The sequence below is a fragment of the Prionailurus bengalensis genome, chromosome X, assembly GCF_016509475.1.
Source record: "Prionailurus bengalensis isolate Pbe53 chromosome X, Fcat_Pben_1.1_paternal_pri, whole genome shotgun sequence".
NCBI lineage: Eukaryota > Metazoa > Chordata > Mammalia > Carnivora > Felidae > Prionailurus > Prionailurus bengalensis.
The window spans coordinates 39,174,681-39,197,923 of record NC_057361.1 but is presented as its reverse complement, the minus strand read 5'-3'; the positions used below and the strand labels follow the sequence as shown (position 1 = coordinate 39,197,923).

Here is a 23,243-nt window from a genome sequence, read left to right as displayed (position 1 = left end):
TAATTGTAAATATTTTCCTCTCAGCAATTCGAATATATCATGCCACTCCCTTCTTCCCTGTACGGTTTCTTCTGAAAAATCAGTTGATAGTCTTATGGGGGTTCCATTGTGCATAACTTGTTTCCTCTCGTGTTTTTAAGATTCTCACTTTATTGGGGCGCCTGGGTGGCTCAGTCGATTGGGCATCTGACTCCGGCTCAGGTCATGGTCTCGCGGTCCGTGAGTTCGGGCCCCGCGTCGGGCTCTGTGCCGACAGCTCAGAGCCTGGAGCCTGCTTCGGATTCTGTGTCTCCCTGTCTCTCTCTGCCCCTCCCTAGCTCGTGCTCTGTCTCTCTCTCAAAAACAGATAAATGTTAAAAAATAAAATAATAAAAAAAAAGATTCTCACTTGAACTTTATTCGCACATTGATTGTAATGTGTCTTTTTTTTTTTTTAATTTTTTTTTCAACGTTTATTTATTTTTGGGACAGAGAGAGACAGAGCACGAACGGGGGAGGGGCAGAGAGAGAGGGAGACACAGAATCGGAAACAGGCTCCAGGCTCTGAGCCATCAGCCCAGAGCCCGACGCGGGGCTCGAACTCACGGACCGCGAGATCGTGACCTGGCTGAAGTCGGACGCTTAACCGACTGAGCCACCCAGGCACCCGTGAGCGGGTGGTTTCTACTACTCTGCCTTCCAAATTGCTGATCCCTTCTTCTGCATCCTCTAATCTGCTGTTGATTCTGTTTGGCGGTGTATCTGTGTGTTTTGTGTACCCTCTTGCTGTGGCTAGGTTGTGACTTGGTTGGGGACTTGCTGGGCCGTGGGGCTGGCTCTGAGGTCCAGCTGGGACAGCCACCCCGGAGGGCACTAGTGGGTGGGGCAGGCCCCCCCCCCACCCCAAGGCTCCACAGCCTGCCACCTGTGCCTGCTGGGTGTGGTGGGACGGGGAACAGGTTGGGAGGAACATTGGTGTTGGCTGAGTACATCCAACCAGGGTGACAGGGTGGGGAGCCACTTGGGTTGGGCTCCCAGCTAGGGCAGGCGAGTGGATAGGGTGAGTCTGTGGTCGAATGTGGTGCCAGCACAGTAGATGGAGAGGTTAAAAAAAAAAAAAAAAAAAAAGGCACCTGCCAGTGCCTGGCCTGCTAGGTAGAAGGGAAATTTAAAAAAAAAAAAAATGGTGCTTGTCAGTGCTTGTGTTCCCAGGGAACGTTCCAACAGATCCCTGCCCCCCCCCCCCGGGACACACCCCGCACTTAGTGGATCTTCATAGGTCACCCGGGCACTTTTCAAACTACGCCCTGTACACTGAGACTCGAGGGTCTCTGTTTACTCCTGCATTCGGGCCTTCCTGCACGTAAGCCCCGCTGGTTTTCAAGGCCAGATATGGGGGCTCATCTTCCCAGCTCGGGTCCCCTGGGCTATGGAGCCTGATGAGGGGCTTGGACTCTTTGTTCCCTAGCGGCAGGCCTCTATGGTTGTGAGAACACTCCTGCTTATGGGTTGCTGCGCTGGGGGGGGGGGGGGGGGCGGGATCCCGACTGACCTACATCTCTGCCCCTCCTACCTTTCTCGAAGTGCTTTTTTGTGTTTGTCTTTTGTTGTGCTAGGCTAGGCTTCAGTTCGTTCTCAGCGTTCTTCTGTGTGTAGTTGTGGATTTTGGTGTGTCTGGGGGAAGAGGTGAGCTCAGCATCTTCTTACTCTGCCATCTTGATACTGTCTCTTGATTGTAGATTTTTTTTTTAATGTTTATTTAATGTTTATTTTTGAGAGAGAGACCGAGCGAGTGTGTGTGTGTGTGTGTGTGTGTGTGTGTGTGTGTGTGTGTGTGTATGTGAGCAAGCAGGGGAGGGGCAGGGAGAGAGGCAGACACAGAATCGGAAGCAGGCTCCAGGCTCCGAGCTGTCAGCACAGAGCCTGACGCGGGGCTCGAACCCACGAGCTGTGAGATCGTGACCTGAGCCAAAGTCGGAGGCTTGAGGGACGGAGCCACCCAGGCGCCCCTAGATTGTGTTTTTAATTGAACAAGTTGGCTTATTACTGCTGTGAGAGAAGACACATACCCTGAGTTATGGAGGGATGTCTAAGCAAGCAGGTGTTAGAAAAGATTTACTGTAGGATCTGGGTTTGTGTTAGCTGATTTGGGGGAGGGCTTAAGGAGGTGGGGTCTTGCTCTGGATTGGGCTCTGTCCGGAGGCAGAGTACTTTTACGATTGTGTATCTTCATGCACTTCATTCATAGTGACTCCTGTGATCTAGGAGAGGAGGATGTTTGGCACTTTGTAGTTTGGACAGTTTTCACGTTCTGTCTGTGTTCAGAGTTCAGACATGATTATGGAGCGGACTTTATTTTTGTCTCGATCCGTCATAATGGATCACAAGCGGTCTTGTCTGAGGCCGGTGTTCTCGGAACGTGTTCACGTTCAACAGGAGGACGCCAAGGCCTGGGGTGGCTGCCTTTTCCTTCTCGCCCAACGCCAGCCGAGAGTTTGGATTTTCCTACAGGGCTCTCAAGGAGCGATCGAACGCATTAGAATCTCATTTGATTAGCAAAGAGCAACACGTGAACACAGATGCTGGAAGTTTTGCCCAAAGCCACTTGAGAATGTTAAAACCTCTAATTAGAGTCTATAAAAATAAAATACAATTCCATTTGCAAAAATAACTGGAAAATGTGCCAGATATTCTACCTTTCCGCCAATACGCCAAATGTCAAATGAAAATTTTTCAGTGGGTTTATGCAATTTTCAGATTATCTGAATTCTGCTAGAATCATTTCAGAAAAGACACCGATATGTATAATCATAACACAATGGGATTACAACACATTGCAATTTAAATCCCAGGCTTTACATCATGACTCCATTAATCTTCAGCCAGTCTCAGGAAGGCACTCCAAAGGCTCGCCTGGAATCAAACGTATCATGCCCCAAATTCCCAGCGATGCATTCTGCCTTTACCATTAAGTATAAAACACAAAGTTCCATTCTTTAAGTGTATGTTAAAGTGATAGTTACCAATTTCATCCTACAAAATGGGTTCCTCTGATCTTTTTTTTTTTTTAAACATTTATTAATTTTTGAGAGACAGAGAGCATGAGCTGGGGAGGGGCAGAGTGAGAGGGAGACAGAATCCACAGCAGGCTCCGGGCTCTGAGCTGCCAGCACAGAGCCCGACACGGGGCTTGAACTCATGAACTGTGAGATCATGACCTGAGCCGAAGTTGGACGCTTAACTGACTGAGCACCCAGGCGCTCCTCTAATCTTTTCTTTAAAATTTTTTTAACATTTCTTTATTTTGGGGAGACAGAGCACAAGCGGGGGAGGGGCAGAGAGAGAGGGAGACACAGAATCCGAAGCAAGCTCCAGGCTCTGAGCTGTCGGCACAGAGCCCAACGCGGGGCTTGAACTCACAAACTGCTAGATCATGACCTGAGCCACAATCGTATGCTACACTGACTGAGCCACCCAGGCGCCTCCTCTAATCTTTTGAAATTCAAAAGACATGTAACAGAAACAGAAACCCAAATTGGGACTATATGTTTCTCTCACTAAAGAGGAGAGAGTTCTTTTTCCCCTCTTTTCTAAAATCTAGAATGCTAATAATTTATGATTTATAATAATTTATGATTTATAAGAATCTACTTATTAGACGAAATTTTAAGACCATCTCCTCAGGCCTAAACTTTTTATCAGTAACTAGGCCTAGGGCTTATTCTCATTAGCCCGAAGTTAAAATCGTATTTTTCATGGAATGTTTATGGCTTAAAAAGATCAACAGGGGGCGCCTGGGTGGCTCAGTCGGTTGAGCGTCCGACTTCGGCTCAGGTCACGATCTCGCGGTCCGCGAGTTCAAGCCCCGCGTCCGGCTCTGGGCTGATGGCTCGCTCAGGGCCTGGGGCCTGCTTCCGATTCTGTGTCTCCCTCTCTCTCTGCCCCTCCCTCGTTCATGCTCTGTCTCTCTCTGTCTCAAAAATAAATAAAACGTTAAAAAAAAAAAAAGATCAACAGTAGCAAGTGTTGGGAAAGGATATGGGGAAACTGGAGCGATCATATGTTCCTGGTAGGACTATAAAATGATACTGCCATTTTGAAAGAAAGTTTGGCAGCTTCTTAAATACTTAAACCGATACTTACCACGTGACTCAGTAATTCCACTCCTGCAGATCTTTCTAAGAGAAATTAAAACATAATTAGTGGCATGTGAGTGGCCCAGTTGGTCAAGCATCCGACTTTTGATTTCGGCTCAGGTCATGATCCCAGGGTTGTGGGACCGAACCCCTGCATCAGGCTCTGCGCCGAGCGTGGAGCCTGCCTGGAATTCTCTCTCTCTTTCTCTCTCGCTCTCCCCCTCTGCCCTTCTCTCCCATTCGTGCACATGCTCTCTCTCGAAAATAAACAAACCAATTAATGAAGCAGACAAAACCTTGTACGGGAATGATTATAGCATTATTACTCATGATAGCCCAAACCAGGGAATCGCTGCTATCTGCATTAACCGATGAGCAGGTAAACCAAATGTGGTGTAACCATTTCAGTGGAAACTCTTCAGTTATCAAATGAAACTACGGAGACCTATTGCATCATAGATGATCCTCAGAAACATACCAAGTGAAAGAAAGCAGACGCAGAAGACTTTATGTTGTATGATTCCGTCTATCTGAAGTGCTAGAAGAGGCAAATATATCCGAGAAAGCAGATCAGTAGTTGCAGGGGGCTGGCAGCAGGAGGGGGAGCTTTTGAGGAGGGCGACTGAAATGTCCTAAACCGCATTGTGAGGATGATGACACAACTCTATAAACTTACAGAGTCACTGAACTGTATCCTCACAAGAAGTAAATGTTATGATCTACGTAGTTGAATATATTCGTTTGCTAGGACTGCTATAACAAAATACCATAGACTTAGTGGCATAAACCACAGTGATGTATTTTCTCACTGTTCTAGAGGTTCGAAGTCCAACATCAAGGTGTCATGGGATGGTCCTCTGTGCACACCAGTTTTTGGTTTTGTTTCTGGTTTTTTTTTTTTTTTTTTTTTTTAAACATACAGTCTTTGTCATACGGACGACTTCATATGACTCCAAAACGAGGAGTTGCCGTGCGGTTTGTTGACTTACATTTTTGGCTGATGTACATTTTGTTCTGAATTTTTTTTTTTTAATTTTTTTTTTTCAACGTTTATTTATTTTGGGGACAGAGAGAGACAGAGCATGAACGGGGGAGGGGCAGAGAGAGAGGGAGACACAGAATCGGAAACAGGCTCCAGGCTCTGAGCCATCAGCCCAGAGCCTGACGCGGGGCTCGAACTCCCGGACCGCGAGATCGTGACCTGGCTGAAGTCGGACGCTTAACCGACTGCGCCACCCAGGCGCCCCTGTTCTGAATTTTTAAATCTGTTGAGTAATGTTCATTCGCGTACTTTGTCTCTCTGAATACAGACTAGCTGCAGGTTTATTAGCAACATTTACAAACTTACCTTCCTCGATTTTGTATTCGCAGAATTCTGCCCTATGTGAGTTCACCCTTTGTAACAGTGATGGCGGGTTATAGTAGAACGTGTTGACTGTATAATCTGTTTTTTTTAAATTTTATTAAAAATTCTTTTATAATGTTTATTATTGAGAGAGAAGAGCATGAGCATGGGAGGGGCAGAGAGAAGAGGGAGACGCAGAATCCGAAGCAGGCTCCGGGCTCTGAGCTGCCAGCACAAAGCCCGACATGGGGCTCAAACTCAGAAACCGCGAGATCACGACCTGAGCCGAAGTCTGACACTTAACTGACTGAGCCACCCAGGCGCCCCAATCTGTGTTCTTTTTTAAGAAATTATTTTTGAAATAATTCTTGACTTACAAGAAATGACAAAAATGATACAAGGTAGCTCTTCCGTTCTCTTTTCCCAACGATAACAGCTTCTATAACCACAGTACATTATCAAAACCAGGGAATTGACATTGGTAAAATACTAAACTCGTGGACCTTATATGAATTTCACCAATTTTTACATGCGCACCTATTTTCTTCCTAGTTTATAGTTCTCTGAAGTTTTATCATATGGATAGATCTGTGTAACAACCACCACAATCAGGATATGGGATAACTGTATTTCTTTCGGATTTTGGGGCTTGAGTCTTCAGGGTGGTCAACTTTAATTTCTTAAAATCAACTTCGCCGAGGGAGGAATAATTTTGTATGTGCCAAAACGTGCCCATTTTAAGCATTAAGATCCAGGAGTTGTGACAAATACCGGGATCTGTGTAACCATCCCCTCCGACACCATACGGACCTTCTGTTCCGCTTTAGGAAGTTCCCTCGTGCCCCCTTCCATTCAGCCCTTCATCCATTGCTTAGACTTCCATCACCATAGATGAGTTTTGTCTCTTCTTTTCTTTGTTTTTTTTCTTGTTTTAGAAAAATCCCCTTTAAAAAAAAAAGTTTTTATTTATTTTTGAGAGAGCGAGGGAAGCAGAAGAGCCCGATGCGGGACTTAAACTCAAAACCTGTGCGATCACGACCTGAGCTGGAGTCAGATGCTTAACCCACTGAGCCACCCAGGTGCCCCTAGTTTTGTCTGTTCATATAAATGGGAGCCTTCCGTTGTGTCCTCCTTGGAGTCTCAGTCACTGTGACTTAAGACTTGAGGCACAGCTTTGAAAGTATTTCATACGTAAACAAAGTGCAGCCAATTCATGTCATAATCTACTGTGGCGCTCTCTGAGTGTTTGTGTAACCATTTCTCGTTCTCTGGATTGATGGCCCTTTATTTTTAAACACGCCAGTCTTCTATTTTCAAATAAATTACTCTCCTAAGCCCCTTCAGAGGTTTTTTTAAACATTTTAAAGCATTAGAATTGTCCATATCCTTCTATTTATTTTAATTATTCTCTTCCATTTAAATTCTCATTCTTCCTATGAAATTCCTCGTGCTGTTTAGTGCGGTAATAGTTCTTTTAATAAAGAGAGTTCTCCAGGGACACATGTCATTATCGTAAACCTTTTATCAGAGGTTTAACTAATTGGGGGAGCATGGTTGTTTCCAGGACCTCAGAAGTGGGGAGGGGGGGCAGGGAGAGCCAGAACGCCACATTATGCAAAAGGAGGCCCAGATGCTTACCTCCGTTTTTTTTTTCAATGTCCCATTTCCTTTCCTCTTGTCCCCTCTCTCAACCTTTTCATGCCTTCTTCTTCCATTCTTGTGACCTTTTTTCTTTTTTCTCATTTACAGGACTTTCTGTCTTTATTCTCATTCTCTTCTTTCATTTTTTTAAAAAAATTTAATTTTAATGTTTATTTATCTTCAGAGAGAGAGAGAGCGAGCAAGCGAGGGAGGGACACACAGAGTGGGAGACAGACAGAATCCCAAGCAGCCTCTGCATTGTCAGCGCAGAGCCTGATGCAGGGCTCGAACTCTAACTGTGAGATCATGACTTGAGCCAAAATCAAAAGTCAGATGCTTAACCGATTGAGCCACCCAAGTGCCCCACTTTTTTTTTTATTTTTTTTACTGTTTATTTTTTATTTTTGAGACAGAGACAGAGCATGAACAGGGGAGGGTCAGAGAGAGGGAGACACAGAATCTGAAGCAGGCTCCAGGCTCTGAGCTGTCAGCACAGAGCCCGACGCGGGGCTCGAACTCACAGACCATGAGATCATGACCTGAGCCGAAGTTGGCCGCCCAACCGACCGAGCCACCCAGGCGCCCCATCTTCTTGGCTATGTTTTTGACTTCCCTTGGTCTCAATTCCCTTATCTGTCCAGGATGAATAACAGACCCCCCGCCCCCTTAGAGTTGCTGTGGGCATCAGATGGACAGTGCGTGGCAAGTGCCCCGCTCCTAGTAGATAGTCACGAAAAAAATAAGTCTCCTCCTTTGCCAATATTTGGCTTATTTTCTTACATGGGGTAGAGAGGGTGGTGTTCCTAGGGGAAGGGAGGCATAAACCGGGTCTGTGCCGGCCATCACCTGTGCTGCAGGGTTCTGGCATTCTTCTTTGGCACAAATTCTGCCATGTTCCGGAAGAGTAAGTTTGGACGTGCCGCCAGTGAGACAAGTGACTTCTAAACCGTAACCATTAAGTTGTTGGTACGTTGTTCCTTCTAGTTGTTTCCTACCGTTCCATTTATGCTATGGGTATGAGGATACTTTCAACGAGTCTTCTATCCCTTAAATAAGAGATTTTATCATGTCTACTCTGTTTTAGCGGATTCTCACCTAATGGCCTTTTAGGAGGAAAGGTGCTAAGTAATAACCTGTATTATTATTTTATTTTTCCATCATTCGGAACTAATAGCAGTCAGTGATAGACTTTGACAACTGTGTTTACGTCCCGACTATTCTGAACTTGCACTCCAAGATTTTACGCCATCACCATCTAGGTTCTAGAAACTTCTACGCCCTTTACTTCCTTTGCGGTCTACTTGTTCTCTTCCTTTTTAGCTTAAAATTGGAAACCTGTTTGGAGCGTATGTTACTGTCTTTCTCTGTGGTTGTACTTGCTGATTTGATTTCATCTGGTATTTCAGATCATTTATTTTTGCATTTGTGTTTGAGTGTCAAAAACAAAACTGGGGGCACCTGGGTGGCTCAGTAGGGTAAGCCTCCGACTTTGGCACAGGTCACGATCTCACGGTTCATAGGATCGAGCCCCTCATCAGGCTCTGCAGTGACGGTGTGGAGCCTGCTTGGGGTCCTCTCTCTCTCCCTCTGTCTCTGCCCCTCCCCTGCTTGTGGTCTCACTCTCAAATAAATAAATAAACTTAAAAAAAAAAACCCTGTATTTTCAATTCTGGTCGTTGACTTTTATAGTCAGCTTTATTAATTGAAACTTTGGTTCTCACTGATGCATAATGGGGATAATGTTCTTTTTTTTTAATGTTTATTTTTGAGAGAGAGAGAGAGAGCGCGCAAGCATGAGTGGGGGAGGGGCAGAGAGGGGGACACAGAATCTAAAGCAGCCTCCAGGCTCCAAGCTGTCAGCACAGAGCCCGACGCGGGGCTCGAACTCACAAGCTGCGAGATCATGAGCCGAAGTTGGACGCTCAACCGACCGAGCCACCCAGGCGTCCCTTGCCCGGCCTTTTCTTTGAACATACTACCATGCTGTGACTGGTTCACACTTGGCTTATTATTTGAGTTACGTCTAAATGTTAACTCACTATATTCTATGTTTTTGTTTATGTTCAAGCAAATAAGAGAGCCACCATTACACTCCGTCACTGTTGACCTAGGTCCCATCTCCTTCTCAAATCCTCCTGCCATCAGCCCCCTTTCCAAGGCCACCACTGCTATCCTAGTTCCTGTCTGTCACCTGGAGAGTAGCCTCTTCAGGGACATCGCTGCCTTCAATCCGATCCTCTTTCTCAACTGCCCACGCTGCCATAACAGTTAACTTTCTAAAATGTTTCCAGGGGCGCCTGGGTGGCTCAGTCAGTGAAGCATCTGACTCTTGGTTTTGGCTCAGGTCATGATCTCATGGTTCATGAGATCGAGCCCTGCGTCGGGCTCTATCCTGACAGCACAGAGTCTGCTGGGGACTCTCTCTTCCTCTCTGTCCCTTCATTGCACGCTCACGCGTGTGTGCTCGCTCTCTCAAAATAAATAAACTTAAAAAAAATTAAAATGTCTACAGTCCTTTGACCTAACTTTGTGTGACCCAGGGACCACCGATCTTTTGGCTTCTGTGCTTTTGCTAAATCTCCTCTGCTCTCCCTTTCCCACTCGGCGTTCTGCCCCACAGAATGACTCGCAAGGCCCCACACACGCTTCGCACATGCTGTTCCCTCTGCAGAGAATGCCCTTCCCCACTTGTCCATGTGTGCAGCTCCATCTCTCCACTCTGAAGACCCATTTCAGATGTCACCTCCACTGTGATGCCTTTTGTTTGTTTCGTAATGCCTTCTTCTTGACGCTCTCAGGTATCTTGGCGTATCCCCCTCCTACTAGAGCGTTCTCAGACTCCTGTTAGCATAGCCCGATTACGCTTCTCTGTGTCCTCCACCGAGCTGGAGTGTGGCGGGGTTTCGGGGGCAGTTTGGGAGACCGTGGTTCACCGGTGGCCTCTGAAGCTAGGCGGTTGCCGTTCTAATCCCAGCTGCCCCATTCTCTTACCTTGAGACCTTCGGTCACTTAATGTCCTAAACCTTGATTTTTTTTTTTTTTTTAAATTTTTTTTTTCAACGTTTATTTATTTTTGGGACAGAGAGAGACAGAGCATGAACGGGGGAGGGGCAGAGAGAGAGGGAGACACAGGATCGGAAACAGGCTCCAGGCTCGGAGCCATCAGCCCAGAGCCTGACGCGGGGCTCGAACTCACGGACCGCGAGATCGTGACCTGGCTGAAGTCGGAAGCTTAACCGACTGCGCCACCCAGGCGCCCCAACCTTGATTTTTATACAACAGCAATCACCATAACACCTACTTTATAGATGTGTTGGGAGATGTGAATGAGGTAGGGTGTAAAAGCCCTTTACGTGTTGTCTGATCCATTTTAACTATGTGATCAGTGTTGGCTATTTTCACTTATCTTTGAATCTCAAGAGTCTAGCGTGGCACTCGGCCCATAGCAGGCACTCAGCAATGTATGCCGAGTGGATTTTAAAAAATATGATGGGATCTTTAGCTCTCTATCCAGGGCATTATAATTATTTGGAGGCACCATACGCCGTTCTGGAGTTACTTGCGTACAGTCTGATCTCCCTTACCTGACGGTACAGTCCCTGTACCTGGAGGGATTGTCTTGCGTGTCGTACCCTTCACACACAGCTTTGAATTTGGCAGGTGCTTTGTAACTGGGTTGGTCTGGTGTCGCTTTGCTTTTGATCAACGAGCCTTTCCGTATTGGGTATGCATTTTGTGGTCTCAGCTGCCAGTGCCCTTGTGGGAAGTAAGTAACCTACTTTGAAACCAGCAGGAGGATCCAGTGTACTGGGGAGTCCGGTTTATTGGGTAATTATTAGAAATATAGAATGGATTATTTTGATTGGAAGAGAACATGAAAGTCCTCTTATCAAAGCATCTTTCTTCTGAGTCTTTCAGGTAGAATCCAGCCTTTTTAAAGTACATATCTCCAAATTATGGCATGAAGGAGTGTGTCTGCTTTGGTTCTGGTATTATTTCCTCGGGGAGATATATATATGTATGTGTGTATATATATGTATGTATATGTATATATATAGGTATGTATATGTGTGTGTGTGTGTATATATATATATATATACACACACACACACAGTATATATACACACACTTGATGTATTTGATAAATTTCACATATATGTATTTTTTTTTTTACCAAAGATTTTCCCTTTATCTTTTGTATCAAATATTTCAGTATTCTGTTGTCGCTCTTCAGTTTACAAAATGCCATGATTAGCAACGTGGTTTCTGTTGGATGAGGTGATCCCTTTTTCTAGTTCTAATTATTTTTCCAGGAAGTCTGAGTTTAAGCAGTGGGTCTGAGGCTTTCCTCTTAGTAATATCAAGTGTTTTTTCATCGCCTTGCTCAATAGATTCAATAAGGATGTGAAAAGACTATTTTAGATGTGGTTTTGACAGTATTCTTAAGCTTCCAGCTTTGCATCCTACACCGATTTATATATTATTCAGTATTTTTATACATGCATTTTCTCTCCAAAGCTCTGTTATATATACATAATTTTCTTAGTCCTTTAAATAGTGCTGCACTGGCCTGTGGTTAGCAAGTGTTGATTTTCTAATTTTTTTGCTGCAAGGTTAACCAGCAACTGAAGAGTTTCAGTGGTTTGCACCAGTTATATGGGTAATTGGTGATAAAGCGACAGGAAGAATGTTCTAGCATTCTCCATCTTCCCCCCCCCCCCTTTTTGCATCATAAAATCAGGTCCTAAGAGGCAGCAGACAAGTAAACATAAGTTTGATGAATGCTTATGCTGTCTGTATAGGTGTTTCTTTCATCTTAAACAGTAGGTTTGGTCGTGGAAAATTGGAGCACAGAGTATAAATAGATTTATGATAATATTTTTGTAATAAAAAATTACTTGGAAGTCATCTCTCTGTATTTTGCGGGTTTTGTCATCCATTCATTCCACTTACCTTTACTGACCATCTCTTATGTTCAACAAGCCAAATGAGATTCAGATCTGTATAAGTTGAATTTTCTTAAAATAAGCTATGCCTATTTAGACACAGTATCCATAGGAACATAAATTTATCAAAAAAAAAAAGTGAGAAAAAAATGGGTATTTGGAGCGAAATTCTAACTTGAGCACTGATATTTAGATGAACCTCTTCACCTTCGCAATCCCAATTAAAATGACTGCAGAATTTTAAAATCTGGAGAAACGTTATTAGTGTCAGAGGGCAGGGAGAAGGTCCATCTTCATGCCGAAAACGCAGATGAATCTCTCCTAGCTGTAGTGCAGATGGGATCATATTTTTATTCCCTAAAAAAGTGACGAGAATTGAGTTTGGGGGAGGGGGGGGGAGAGAGGGCGGTTAGGACAATCTGCGGGGGCTTCCACTTGGCTTACTTTCACGGCTGTTGATGGCTTACGAGTGTCACTAGTAAGGCCCGGGAATAGCTGCCCTGAAAGAAAAGCAGGCCTCGCATTAGGGCATTTCTGTTGTGACAGGCAGGATACGCGAAGGACTGGCTGCGTAAGTTCTGTGCCTGGAGTAGAGGTCAGGTCAATTTGGAAAATGTTTGTATGGAATTTTTTTGTATGTATGGAAAATTTTGAGGTTTTTTTCCCCCCTAGGGAACCATCCATGGCCCCACCTCCCTCCGTACTTCCCTTAACATGCTGTACGTGAATTTCTATCACCTAGCCTCCCAGTGGGAGGAAGAATCAAAACATTCGAATGGCTGGTGAAGGAAGGGAAAGGGAACCTACCCACCGTATTTTGGGGTAAACACCAGCCTGGATAGACTGTTCTTTGTTCAAGACTGAACAAAGAAAGCCAATGAAGTTCCTGAAAGACTGCAACATAAATGGAGATCATGGTATTTAAGAGGCAGAGGAAGAAAAATATTTTCTGTAGGAAAATGCACACTTTTGATAACAGTTTGCTTTGTGCTTTCGATGGAGTGCAAAGAAGTCACAGAACAAAGTAAGCAGTTAAAGCAAACGCTGTGAAGTGAAAGCTGGAGGGAGAAAATAGAGCAAGGGGAATACATTGAAAACACTGCTGACCGAGACTCTGGGCAGAAAGGCAACGGGAGCTCGCGGAGGAAGGAGGAAATGTGAGGAAAGTCAGAAATGCATTATATGTAGTGAAGAAAACCGTGGCGCCTGTTGAAAAGGAGATGAATGATGGAAAAGGGAAACCTGAGAAACTCTCCCAAAATGCGGAGTAGAGGGTCGGCTGTAAGAGGACCAAGAACAGGGGTCTCGAGTTCAAGCACCACGTTGGACAGAGAGATTACTTAAAAATAAAATCTTAAAAAGAAAGAAAAAAAAAAAAAAAGCACCGAGATCGATAATGAAAGGCCAGACAGATACAGACAATTGTTCCTAAAGAATGAGAAGCTAGGTTAAAAGCAGCCAAATCAATTAAGCATACCGTAAGAAATAACAAAAACCAACCCGACCTTCTCGACTATAAAAAGACACAGATCTGAGGACTGAATGTTTGCCATGTACCAGAGAAAATAAAAAAGGGACCAATAATTTGATATATTGGGGCAAGTTTTCTGTTGCTTTCAAGGAGAAGGCAAATTACCAAGAATCCTGACCAGAGAAAGTAGTTAAATCCCCAAAGAAGTTGACCTCAGAATTTTCTGCAAGATTAATATACCAGAAGACAACAAAGGAATAGCTATATTTTAGGGGAAAATGTTTATGACCCAGAAATTCCAGACCCAGCCGAGGTATTACTCATTAGTGAAAGTAGCAGAAAGATGTTCTCAGGTATGTAATTTCTCATAAATATGCCATTCCCATACTTTTCCTGAGGAAGTTGCTGGAAGATGCACTCTAGCCAACTGTAAAACAAATTAAACAGTTTAACCATTGGGAAGTCATGAAATAAAAGGATTTGTGATGAGCAATGGAAAAAAACCATATAATTATAAAATACAAAGTTCGAAGCTTTATGTAACCATTTTAAATGTTTATTGGAAGATAAAATAATAACAAACAATAATGAAATGAATCCTAATACAATATAGGGCTATACATACATTTCTCTATTTTTGCGACTTTAAGCAGACCATTAGCTTTTGGAGTTAATACTTCAACTGAAAATTCTTTAAAAATTAAAAATAATAATACAGTAAAATAAAGTCAGTCAAAAGTAAAAAAAAAAAAAGCGGATCTTTATATCCTCTTTCTCTAGGACCTGTACTTGTTTGTTCTTTAGCTTTGCTTAAAAAACATGCTAGCTAGGTTATAAAAAAAACCTAGGTTTTCTAGGTTTCTAGCTAGGTTATAAAAAAATAAAATAAAATAAAAAAATAAAATAAAATAAAAATAATTTTACATAGCCCTGTTGATCACAATTACCTTAAAGGGAAAACCTTAACAAAACAGTAGATTCTAGGTAGTAGAAATACCATGTACTTCTTACTGTTCATGTTTTTGTAATATGTATTAATTTTTAGAGTAGGAAAGTAAACTTCATGAAAATAGAAAATCCTACAGATATAACGCAGAGTTACCATTACAGGCAAATTTATGCTATCAAATACCTTGTCCTTTCCCTCCCCTCCCCCAAATTAAAACTAAACTGAGCATTTAACTTAAGGCATTAAGAAAAGCAAAATAAAACAGATCATCTGAGGGCTAAAGGCAAAAACTTCATAAACTTAAAAAGCAGGATTTTAGAAATCAGTACACAGAATAGATACGAATAAAAACTCTAAGAGCTGATTCTTTAAAAGAAACCACAGAATCAACAAACTTCTAGCTTGTTTGCTCGGGATGGCGAACGAAGATACACCAAATAAGGTATTTCAGTCACAAATTTGGAGCGAGTGAAATGTCTAGCTTATGCCAATTAGGAGGTGAAGTGAATATCCTGGTAGATGTTAATGAGCAAAACTGACTCAAGCAATTGGCCAATAAGAATGGTAATATCAGAGAAAAGCGGAGAACACTCCGCGTGTTTAAGTGACCGTCTCTATTTTACCCCACTTCATGCTCCGTAGTGGTCTCAAAAGTTCTATCATCGGGTACTAATTTGGAAGTCAGATACGAATACAGACCAACTGAAAAAACAGATCCTCCCCACCCCCGTCTCCCAAGACCAATGGGGCAGTTTGTTCCTTCTGAGCTTTAAAGGTGGAAGGAGGGCCTTTCTAAAATTGAACAGAAACAAGATATTGACACGCAGGAAGACAAGTGCCAAGGTTCAGGGAGCCCATTGATGGGCCCGAGAGGCCCTGTGACTCTGAGCTGACCAATGGCCCAGGGACCACTAACGGCAAATTGAATTTCTAGATCACCGGTTGCTTCCGTGGCTCTCTGAAGCCTCTAGAATGTGCGAGGAGACACCAGTTTTGAAGTGCCATGCAAACGTATGGATTCCAGTCATTCTTTGAGGCTCAATGGAATATCGATCACCAGAAAGCTATTTACAGAGTGCTCCAAAATTTTGTACATCTGGATCACAAGGTTTCGTCTTATTTTTACCCAGTAGCATGAATAGATGAGGTGTTCTTTACTACATTCACGCAGTAAGTAAGGGAAGATTGTGATTTTTTAAAATTTAGGCCACTTTGGATGTACTGCACTCAGCAAAAAACTACACTGTCCACTCCCATTCCTGAAGAAATAAAGCTGAATTATGGCAAGGCGCTCTCCCGCGTGTTAGAAACACTGCAGAGCATAGTCTGTGCATTTGCCCTAAAAACGCAGAGGGAGAGGAACAGATAAGAAAAGTATTTTCTCCGTGTAAAAAGGAGATACTTCTTTTTTGGAGAGGAAAATTAATTGTGTGCATATATATTTCCTCTCTCTTTTGTGCAACGTGTACTTACAAATGCAATTGTTCATTCACACCCATTTTTTTTAAAAAAATTTTTTTTTTCAACGTTTATTTATTTTTGGGACAGAGAGAGACAGAGCATGAACGGGGGAGGGGCAGAGAGAGAGAGAGGGAGACACAGAATCGGAAACAGGCTCCAGGCTCCGAGCCATCAGCCCAGAGCCCGACGCGGGGCTCGAACTCCCGGACCGCGAGATCGTGACCTGGCTGAAGTCGGGCGCTCAACCGACTGCGCCACCCAGGCGCCCCTTCACACCCATTTTTGAAATGCCCACTTGGTAACGTCACCTTGCTAGGACCGACCAATGACATTTTGTGTTTTGTTCTCCATGGATCTTAGGTAGCTAGAAAGGGAAACGAAAAAGGGTGTGAGGAGCAGAGAGAAGTACACGATGTGGTAAGGGGACCGCAACGGCGAAGAGTGTGACGGAGGTGTTTCCCACGCTTGCGGTCCCAAAGAACTTGAGCTTGCTGAATTGTTATCTCGAATGAATCAAACTGATCTAGAGGTAACCTTGAGAAACACCGTCTTGGGGACGTGTGGCTCACATCAGCATATCAAAGGACATGTGAGATCCCCCAAGTAAAAGTGTGGAACTTTGTTATAACTCAGTATTTCCCCCAAGGTGTGTGTCCATGGAACCTTCTTTTCTGCAACCCTTTATAAAAAGCTCGGGGCTCCTGTGGGTTGAGGGACACACTCTGTGCCGTGTCTCTTTACAGTGTGCAGTAAATGGGGGAACAAAAAAAACCTTGCCTCAAAACACTGGCTTCGTGTTGGAAGGCTTTTCGGTCTTGAAAAGATAACCAAGTTGCACCTTTGACACTGGACTTCTTTTGTTCTCCTAAAGAAAAGTAAAGCTCTCAACAGCTTTCTTACACTTCCGCTTCCTTCTTCTCAAAAACTGGATCCGCAGCAAAGAGGGGAAAGAAAAATCTATGATACATTCAGGGTTATTTACAGAAACATGAACTGTCAAGGTCCCGGCAGGGTTCGACCCTCTCTATTTAACAGTCTCTTACTCCGGAGGACGTGGAAACAGAATGGAAACAGAATATCGCCGCCCGTCAATTCTTTTGCCTCTCCTTTTAAAGAGCACGCTAGAGACAGTGGTTTATTTCTCTGTGCTCTCCCTACTCGCTGTCCCCCGCCCCCCCCTCCTGCACAAAATACTGTCACTTAACTCCCGGGTGTTAGGGACGTCACTTATCCCATCCAGGGAGACAGTAACTCCCATGTTAAGTCTTTGCTGAGGGCCTGCACTGTTCCAGATACTGTTCTAACAAAGGGTGTATGTACAAGGTGTGTGTTCATCGGGCGTGATGAATGGCAAGCTTCTAAACCTAGTGGGGAGGAGAACCGATGAACGCACAGGCAGACTAACAACACGATGCAGCCTGTGCCAAGTAGTATGATGAAAGCCAAACAGTAAGCCAGGGAGTTTTTTCCTCCCAGGTGAGGGGAGCATTATGTATTTGGTGGTCAGGGAGGGCTTCCCTGTGGAGGAGACTTCTGAGCCGAGAACCAGAGGGGGAGCCAGCGGATTTTTCTGGGATCCAGATAAAAGGACACACAGGAACCCAGAGAAGTCTAGCGAACGCTGGGCCCGTTTTCATCAGGTCGGTTTTTGAGAATAAAAGAAATTTTCCGTCTTTAACACGGATGGCGCTCCTTGGGGTGCCTGGGTGGCTCCGTCTGTTAAACGTCCGACTCTTGATTTCAGCTCAGGTCACGGTGTCACGGGATGTGGGGTTGGAAGCCCCACGTCGGGCTCTGCGCTGACTTGGGACTGTTTGGGACTCTCTCTCTCTCTCTCTCTCTCCCTCTCCCTCTGCCCCTCCCCAACTTGCTCGCACTCAAAAATAAACCTTAAAAAAATAAAGTAAAATGGCCCTTCTCATCCGATAATGGGACTCTTGGATTTAGGTGTGTGTTTTGGCTGGCAGAACTAAGTTTCAGAACTCCAATATTTTCCTAAAATGGGAGCTCCTGCAAATTTCTCCGGGAGGACGGCTGTTTGCCAAGTGGGAAGCTAAAGCGCCTCTGGTTCTGTCCTCCAGGAAAACAGTATTTCTGAGTGGTATACAGTTGGGCCCTGTTAACAGTCAGAGCAATCTGAATAGCAGTTGCTATTAATATACTGGTTCCGTGAAGAGACTTGGAGTCACACAAGCTTTGGGAGTTCAGTTCAGATGCAAAACTCATCTCGGCGCTGTTCCAAGATTCAACTGACCTGGCTCCCGTCGTGGCTCGAAGTGCCTCCACGGAGAGCCCGCCGGCCCCCCCGCCCCCAGCCCGTTCTGCCTATTCATGGGCTAATTTTTACCTAAATCCATGGCCTTTGAGATGAAATGCTAGTGTTGGCTTATCTTTAGAAACAAGAGACTGCAAGTCACAGTCGCTGAGTGATGAATTTAACGACAAACCGTACGGGTTAGAGAATTCCTATAACAACAACTACGTTTTGGGAACCCACAGAACAAATCACCGGGCTCCCTTTGAAACTCCCACATTCCTTTTTTGTTTGTTCTGTTTTTTCAAGACCAGTAGGAGGGTGACTTTATGCAGCAACCAAAGCCCCAGGATGCAGAGAACAGGCAGTTGGATTTAGCCAACTTGTACCCTATGGAACGCTTTCTTTTCTTACTGTCTGTCCTGGCACAATTTGGCCGGGAGGAAAAACCCTGGTAAACCACATCGAGGGTAGTTCCCCCTACCCATCCTGCCATTCTGCACCCCATCCTACCAGTCACAAGGAGAAGTCTTACGAAGAGGTTTTGAAGAAAACAGTCGGCCACGGTCTTGTCTGTTCAGTTCTAGCGGGCTTCTGGAACACGTCTTGACCTCGAGACGCAGGCAGAGTTCACATCAAGTCTGTGCTGTCAGGCCGCTGGTCTCCCTTTTCTGGAAGACGCCTGACCACTCCCTCCTCGCTTAAATATTGTAGATGTAGTTGGTGTTCTCACGCAAGGTGGCCAAGATTTGGGTGAGCGGCTGACCTTTGATTCTGGCGATCTCTCGAAGCGTGTACAGGGCCAGGCCCGGGTGGGCATACTGGCAAAGGCTTTTGGGAACCCCCCGAGGCAGGAAATAGGGAGCATCCGTTTCCACGACGATTCTGTCCAGTGGGATATGCGTCAGGGCATCCCGGGTCTCCCAGGCCGAAGAGTAAGTCAGGACGGCTGTGAAACCCACAGACATGTTAGGGAAGTACTTCAAGAGGGGCTCGACGAGCAGGTAACTGCCAGTGAAGCAGTGCCTATGGATCTTGTAGTCAGGAGGCACGTATCGTTTCATGATGGCCAGCAGGTCTTGGTCAGCCTCCCGGCAGTGGATCACCAAGGGCTTGTTCAGGGACACGGCCAGCTGCAGCTGCCTCTCAAATACCTTCTGCTGCTGCTGGACAGGGGTGGTGCACTTGTACGAGTAATCCAGACCCACTTCCCCAAATGCCACGGCCCTGGGGTGTCTTAAGGCCTGCAGGATGTTTCTCTCCTGAGTCTCGTTGTAGTAACGTGCGAAATGGGGGTGACAGCCAAAGGCCCCCCAGACCAGATCCTCCCTCAGAAGATCTTCCCACATGCCATCCTTCAGTGTGCGAGGATCACAGAAATCAGAGATGCAGCCCTGAAACTCCTTCGGGAAGGACTGGCTATACGTTTCCGTGAACTTCTTAAAGGACCCTTGGAAAGACATCTTGGAGAAGAGCAAGTCCAAGTGACAGTGGGTGTCGACGAAACCCAGGCTTCCCTTCCAGTGGCTCCCTGGCGGGGAACCAGCTGCATAGCCCACACAAGAATGTGATGGTATCCCCGCCTGGACGGTCATCCTCTCCTGGCTCGCCGCTGAGCTTCTGGGGAAGCGAACCAAGTGGAAATTCAGGGCCGGATCTTCTCCTGACGGCTTCCAGTCTCGGGGCCAGTTCGGCGAGCGCACCTCTGACGCGGGGGCGTAACCGCCGAAGCCTCCCCAGTTCTTCACGGCCTGGGGGACGTTGCTGCTGTTGCCCATGGGGGCGTAGTGGGAAGCCCGGAGGATGTTGCCGCGGTAGCCGGCATAGTCGAGAGGACCCGTGTACACCGGAGACCGGCACGTGACCGGGTTAGCGGCGGAGGATGAAGGCTGCGGGGCTCTGGCGACACCCAGGGAGACTGGCCTCTGAGAGAGTCCCATTGCAGCCAGCTCATCCATAGACAAGAGACTGGCCGGAGAGGGGCGCTCGGCCACCGTATCCCTTTCTTTGTACTGCTGGAATTCCGGATAAGAGTTACGTCTGTCCAGATACTGGAGGCCTGGGGAGGCCTTTTCGAAAACGACCACCATCTGGTTGTCCGGGGGCTGCTTGCTGGGTTTCTCCGGAGGACTGATGATCACTTTCCTGTCACCCGAACTGCTGACCTCTATCAGCATCTTCTCCTTCTCTCTAACCACTGGGGCCAACGCTTGCATTTCCCCAGGAGCAGAGAAGGTGACAACCCTGGCGGTTTCTCCCCCGGTTTCGGGATGCTCGCTCGTGCTCGGTTTTGCATCGCAGGAGGGCTGTCCTTTCGGTATGAATTTTCCCAGGATGCCCTGGAGAGCCTTCGTGTAATTGGAAGAGGAGGTCGGGTCGTGCAACGTAGCACTCTTTCCCTCGACCTTGTTTGAGTCCGCGGCCTCCCTGTGTTGTCCCTCAGCTCTGGCTGCAGGTTCAGAGTCTGAGGAGCTCTGGATAGGGATCTTACCCCCAAGGCGGCGGGCATCCTCTAGAGAAGCCATTTCTCCCAGAAGGGGTTTCACGGCGTGCCGATGGGTTGGGGCTAAGGGGGTTCCGCCAACCAAAGGAGCCCCGAACGCTCCCTGCGATCAGTCTTTAAAGGCTGCACCCACACCTGCGATGGCGGCACGGTGGGGAGGAATTTCCCTGGCAGGACGCGCTCCGGGAAACACCGCAACTCAAAGGCGCTTCAAGCCCTTTTTCTGTGTTCTCAGGCGCTTGCGGGGCGCTGGCCTCTCCAGAACGTGAGGCGTCGTTACGAGGTGGCCGGCCAGACGGGACACGTCAGCGGGCTCCCAGGGGCCCCTGCATTTACCGGGGGGGGGGGGGGGGCCCTACCTGAGTGCCCCTCTGGCCTCTTTGGGGCCTTGCCCGATTCTTTCAGCAACCCGTCACAGTTTGCCGTGTCCAGGGAGGACCAAGTTCCGCGATGGCTTTGGATTCCAAGGCGCCGTGGCAAATGGCAACAACCGCAGGTTTCGCAAAGCCCCGGCGTGGCGTCAGGGCCGCGTGGCGCGCTTCCGAGATTACTGCGCACTTTCTTTTTCGCTACTTCCGGGCGCGGGCGTAGAAGCGCTTCCGGGGTCGTAGAGCTCTTCTATCAGGTTTGGAGCGCGAGATGTCAAAACCCTCGAAAAGACCGCAAGGGGCTCCAGGGACCACACAGAGGTGTGTCTGAGCCGGGCCCGGGGCCCAGAGGTCCAGGCCGCCAAAGGTGTGGCTAGGTTCGAACCCAGCACCGGAGCGGACGCGGAGGCTCCCCGCATCCAGTAGCCTCGGCCACCAGAAGCACTCACCCCCCCCAACAAGGTTCCCCCCACCCACTAGCCTCGGCCCCCGGAAGTACCCTCCCCAACGGGGCTCCCCCCACCCACTAGCCTCGGCCCCCGGAAGTACCCTCCCCAACGAGGCTCCCCCCACCCACTAGCCTCAGCCCCCGGAAGTACTCACCCCCCCCCAATGAGGCCCCCCCCCACTAGCCTTGGCCCCCGGAAGTACTCATCACCCCTCCCCCAACAAGCTGCCGGTCTCCCACCACCGCCTTGTGTAAGTTGCCCCCCGTCCCCAGTTGACTCCCGCCTTGCTGCCCAGCTAGGGTTCTGCAGGAACTACCACCATGGCTTGCTGTTTGTCTCCCCTCCCCCACCCCCGCCATTCTTTTCGGGAAAACATAGTTTTTAAAACGTGTTTAAGTATACGTGCTTTAAAAAAGCATAGTCGTAATTATGGTATGTTACCATTTTCAGTTCTGTGGTTTTTTTTCCGCTCAACGTTTCTGCGTATCTGAAGTATTTTCCTTCCTGCTGTATAATTTTTGAAAACTTCATACTAGTGCCTTCGTAATATTCCACAGAGCACATAGATGTGCCATAATTTACCGAACCCTTCCCTTTCTGTTAATTTTTTACCTTCCCTCGGGCTAGTTTTTTTTCTATTAAAAAAAAAACCAACCCGCTGCAAAGAACATCTCTGCGCATATGTTTCTCCATATTTTGGTTTGTTTCTCTGGGCTACATGCCCAGAAATGGAGTTCCTGAGAAGTATAGGAATTTAAACATGGCTCCTCATAGCACCCCATTGTCCTAGAAGCATAGTAGTAGTTTAAAATCCCATCTGTGATGAGAAATCCCACCAGGTCCATTTAATAGGAGAAACAAAACCGCTGCCTGTGATTTTTAATCCGCTCTTAGCTGACGATTTCTTAGCGGAAATGTTTTTCTTTTATGTAGTGACCCTCTGGTAAACTTGAAGCTGTCTTCTCATTTCTTCTTACAGGGTCTTTTAAAAGTTAATTAAAACATATCTTTATACATTAAACTCCTCTTAGAGTTTTTTGCTTAGCATGTTTTTTATTTACATTTTAGTCCATTGAAGTGATCACTTGTGTTTTTATAGTCAAGTTCTGGTTTTTTTCTTTCATAATTTTCTTTTTCTCCCAAGCCTAGAACGGTCATCCTCCCTTTCAAGGCTTTGACACGCACACATATATTTGGGGGATGGGTAAAGGGTGTTGATTTGCTGTATTTAAGCTGATAACCCGTCTGGTATATATTTTGGGTTATGATTTGTTTCAGGTTGGGATGTACCTTGATGCTATTCCAAGTTAGTACTTTTTTCACTTACTGATATGTGACTGCCTCTTCACGTTTTAAATTTCTACACGTAATAGAGTTTATTTCCAGACCATTTTTGTTTTTCACATATCATTCTGTTTCTTACTACTGTGGTGGTACACTATTTTGATAATTGAAGCACTGTATTATAGTAACGTATAAAATCTGGGAGGGTTAGGTCCCCTACATTACCTTTAATTTTTATAATTCTCTTTAATAGGCAGACTTGTTTCTTTCATCAGGTGGACGTAGAATTATTTTTTTTTTCAAATTCTTCCAAAGCACCAGTGAACTTGAACTATGTTATTTCAGTCTGCTTACCCAGAATATGCCCCACCTGTTAGTCAAGTTCGCCTGTATTTTCTAGCAAGTGTTTTTAGAGTTTCATCTGGGTCCCAGAGTTTTCATGACAACTATTTTTAAG

At 46.0% G+C, this 23,243-nt stretch overlaps 2 protein-coding genes across 2 annotated transcripts in view; one reads left to right on the top strand and one right to left on the bottom strand.

The window, feature by feature from the left end:
- EFHC2 (EF-hand domain containing 2) overlaps nucleotides 1–23,243 on the top strand; it is a 200,634-nt gene that overhangs the window by 35,288 nt on the left and 142,103 nt on the right. The gene's annotated exons all lie outside the window — the stretch shown is intronic.
- LOC122476915 (putative deoxyribonuclease TATDN2) lies at nucleotides 18,763–21,831 on the bottom strand. Its single transcript, XM_043569818.1, has one exon. The coding sequence runs from the start codon at nucleotides 20,705–20,707 to the stop codon at nucleotides 18,884–18,886; it is 1,824 nt and encodes a 607-aa protein (XP_043425753.1). The 5' UTR covers nucleotides 20,708–21,831; the 3' UTR covers nucleotides 18,763–18,883.

Excerpts from the sequence above, each read along its gene's own strand:
- LOC122476915 (XM_043569818.1), bottom strand. The coding sequence starts at position 20,707 with ATGGCTTCTCTAGAGGATGCCCGCCGCCTTGGGGGTAAGATCCCTATC.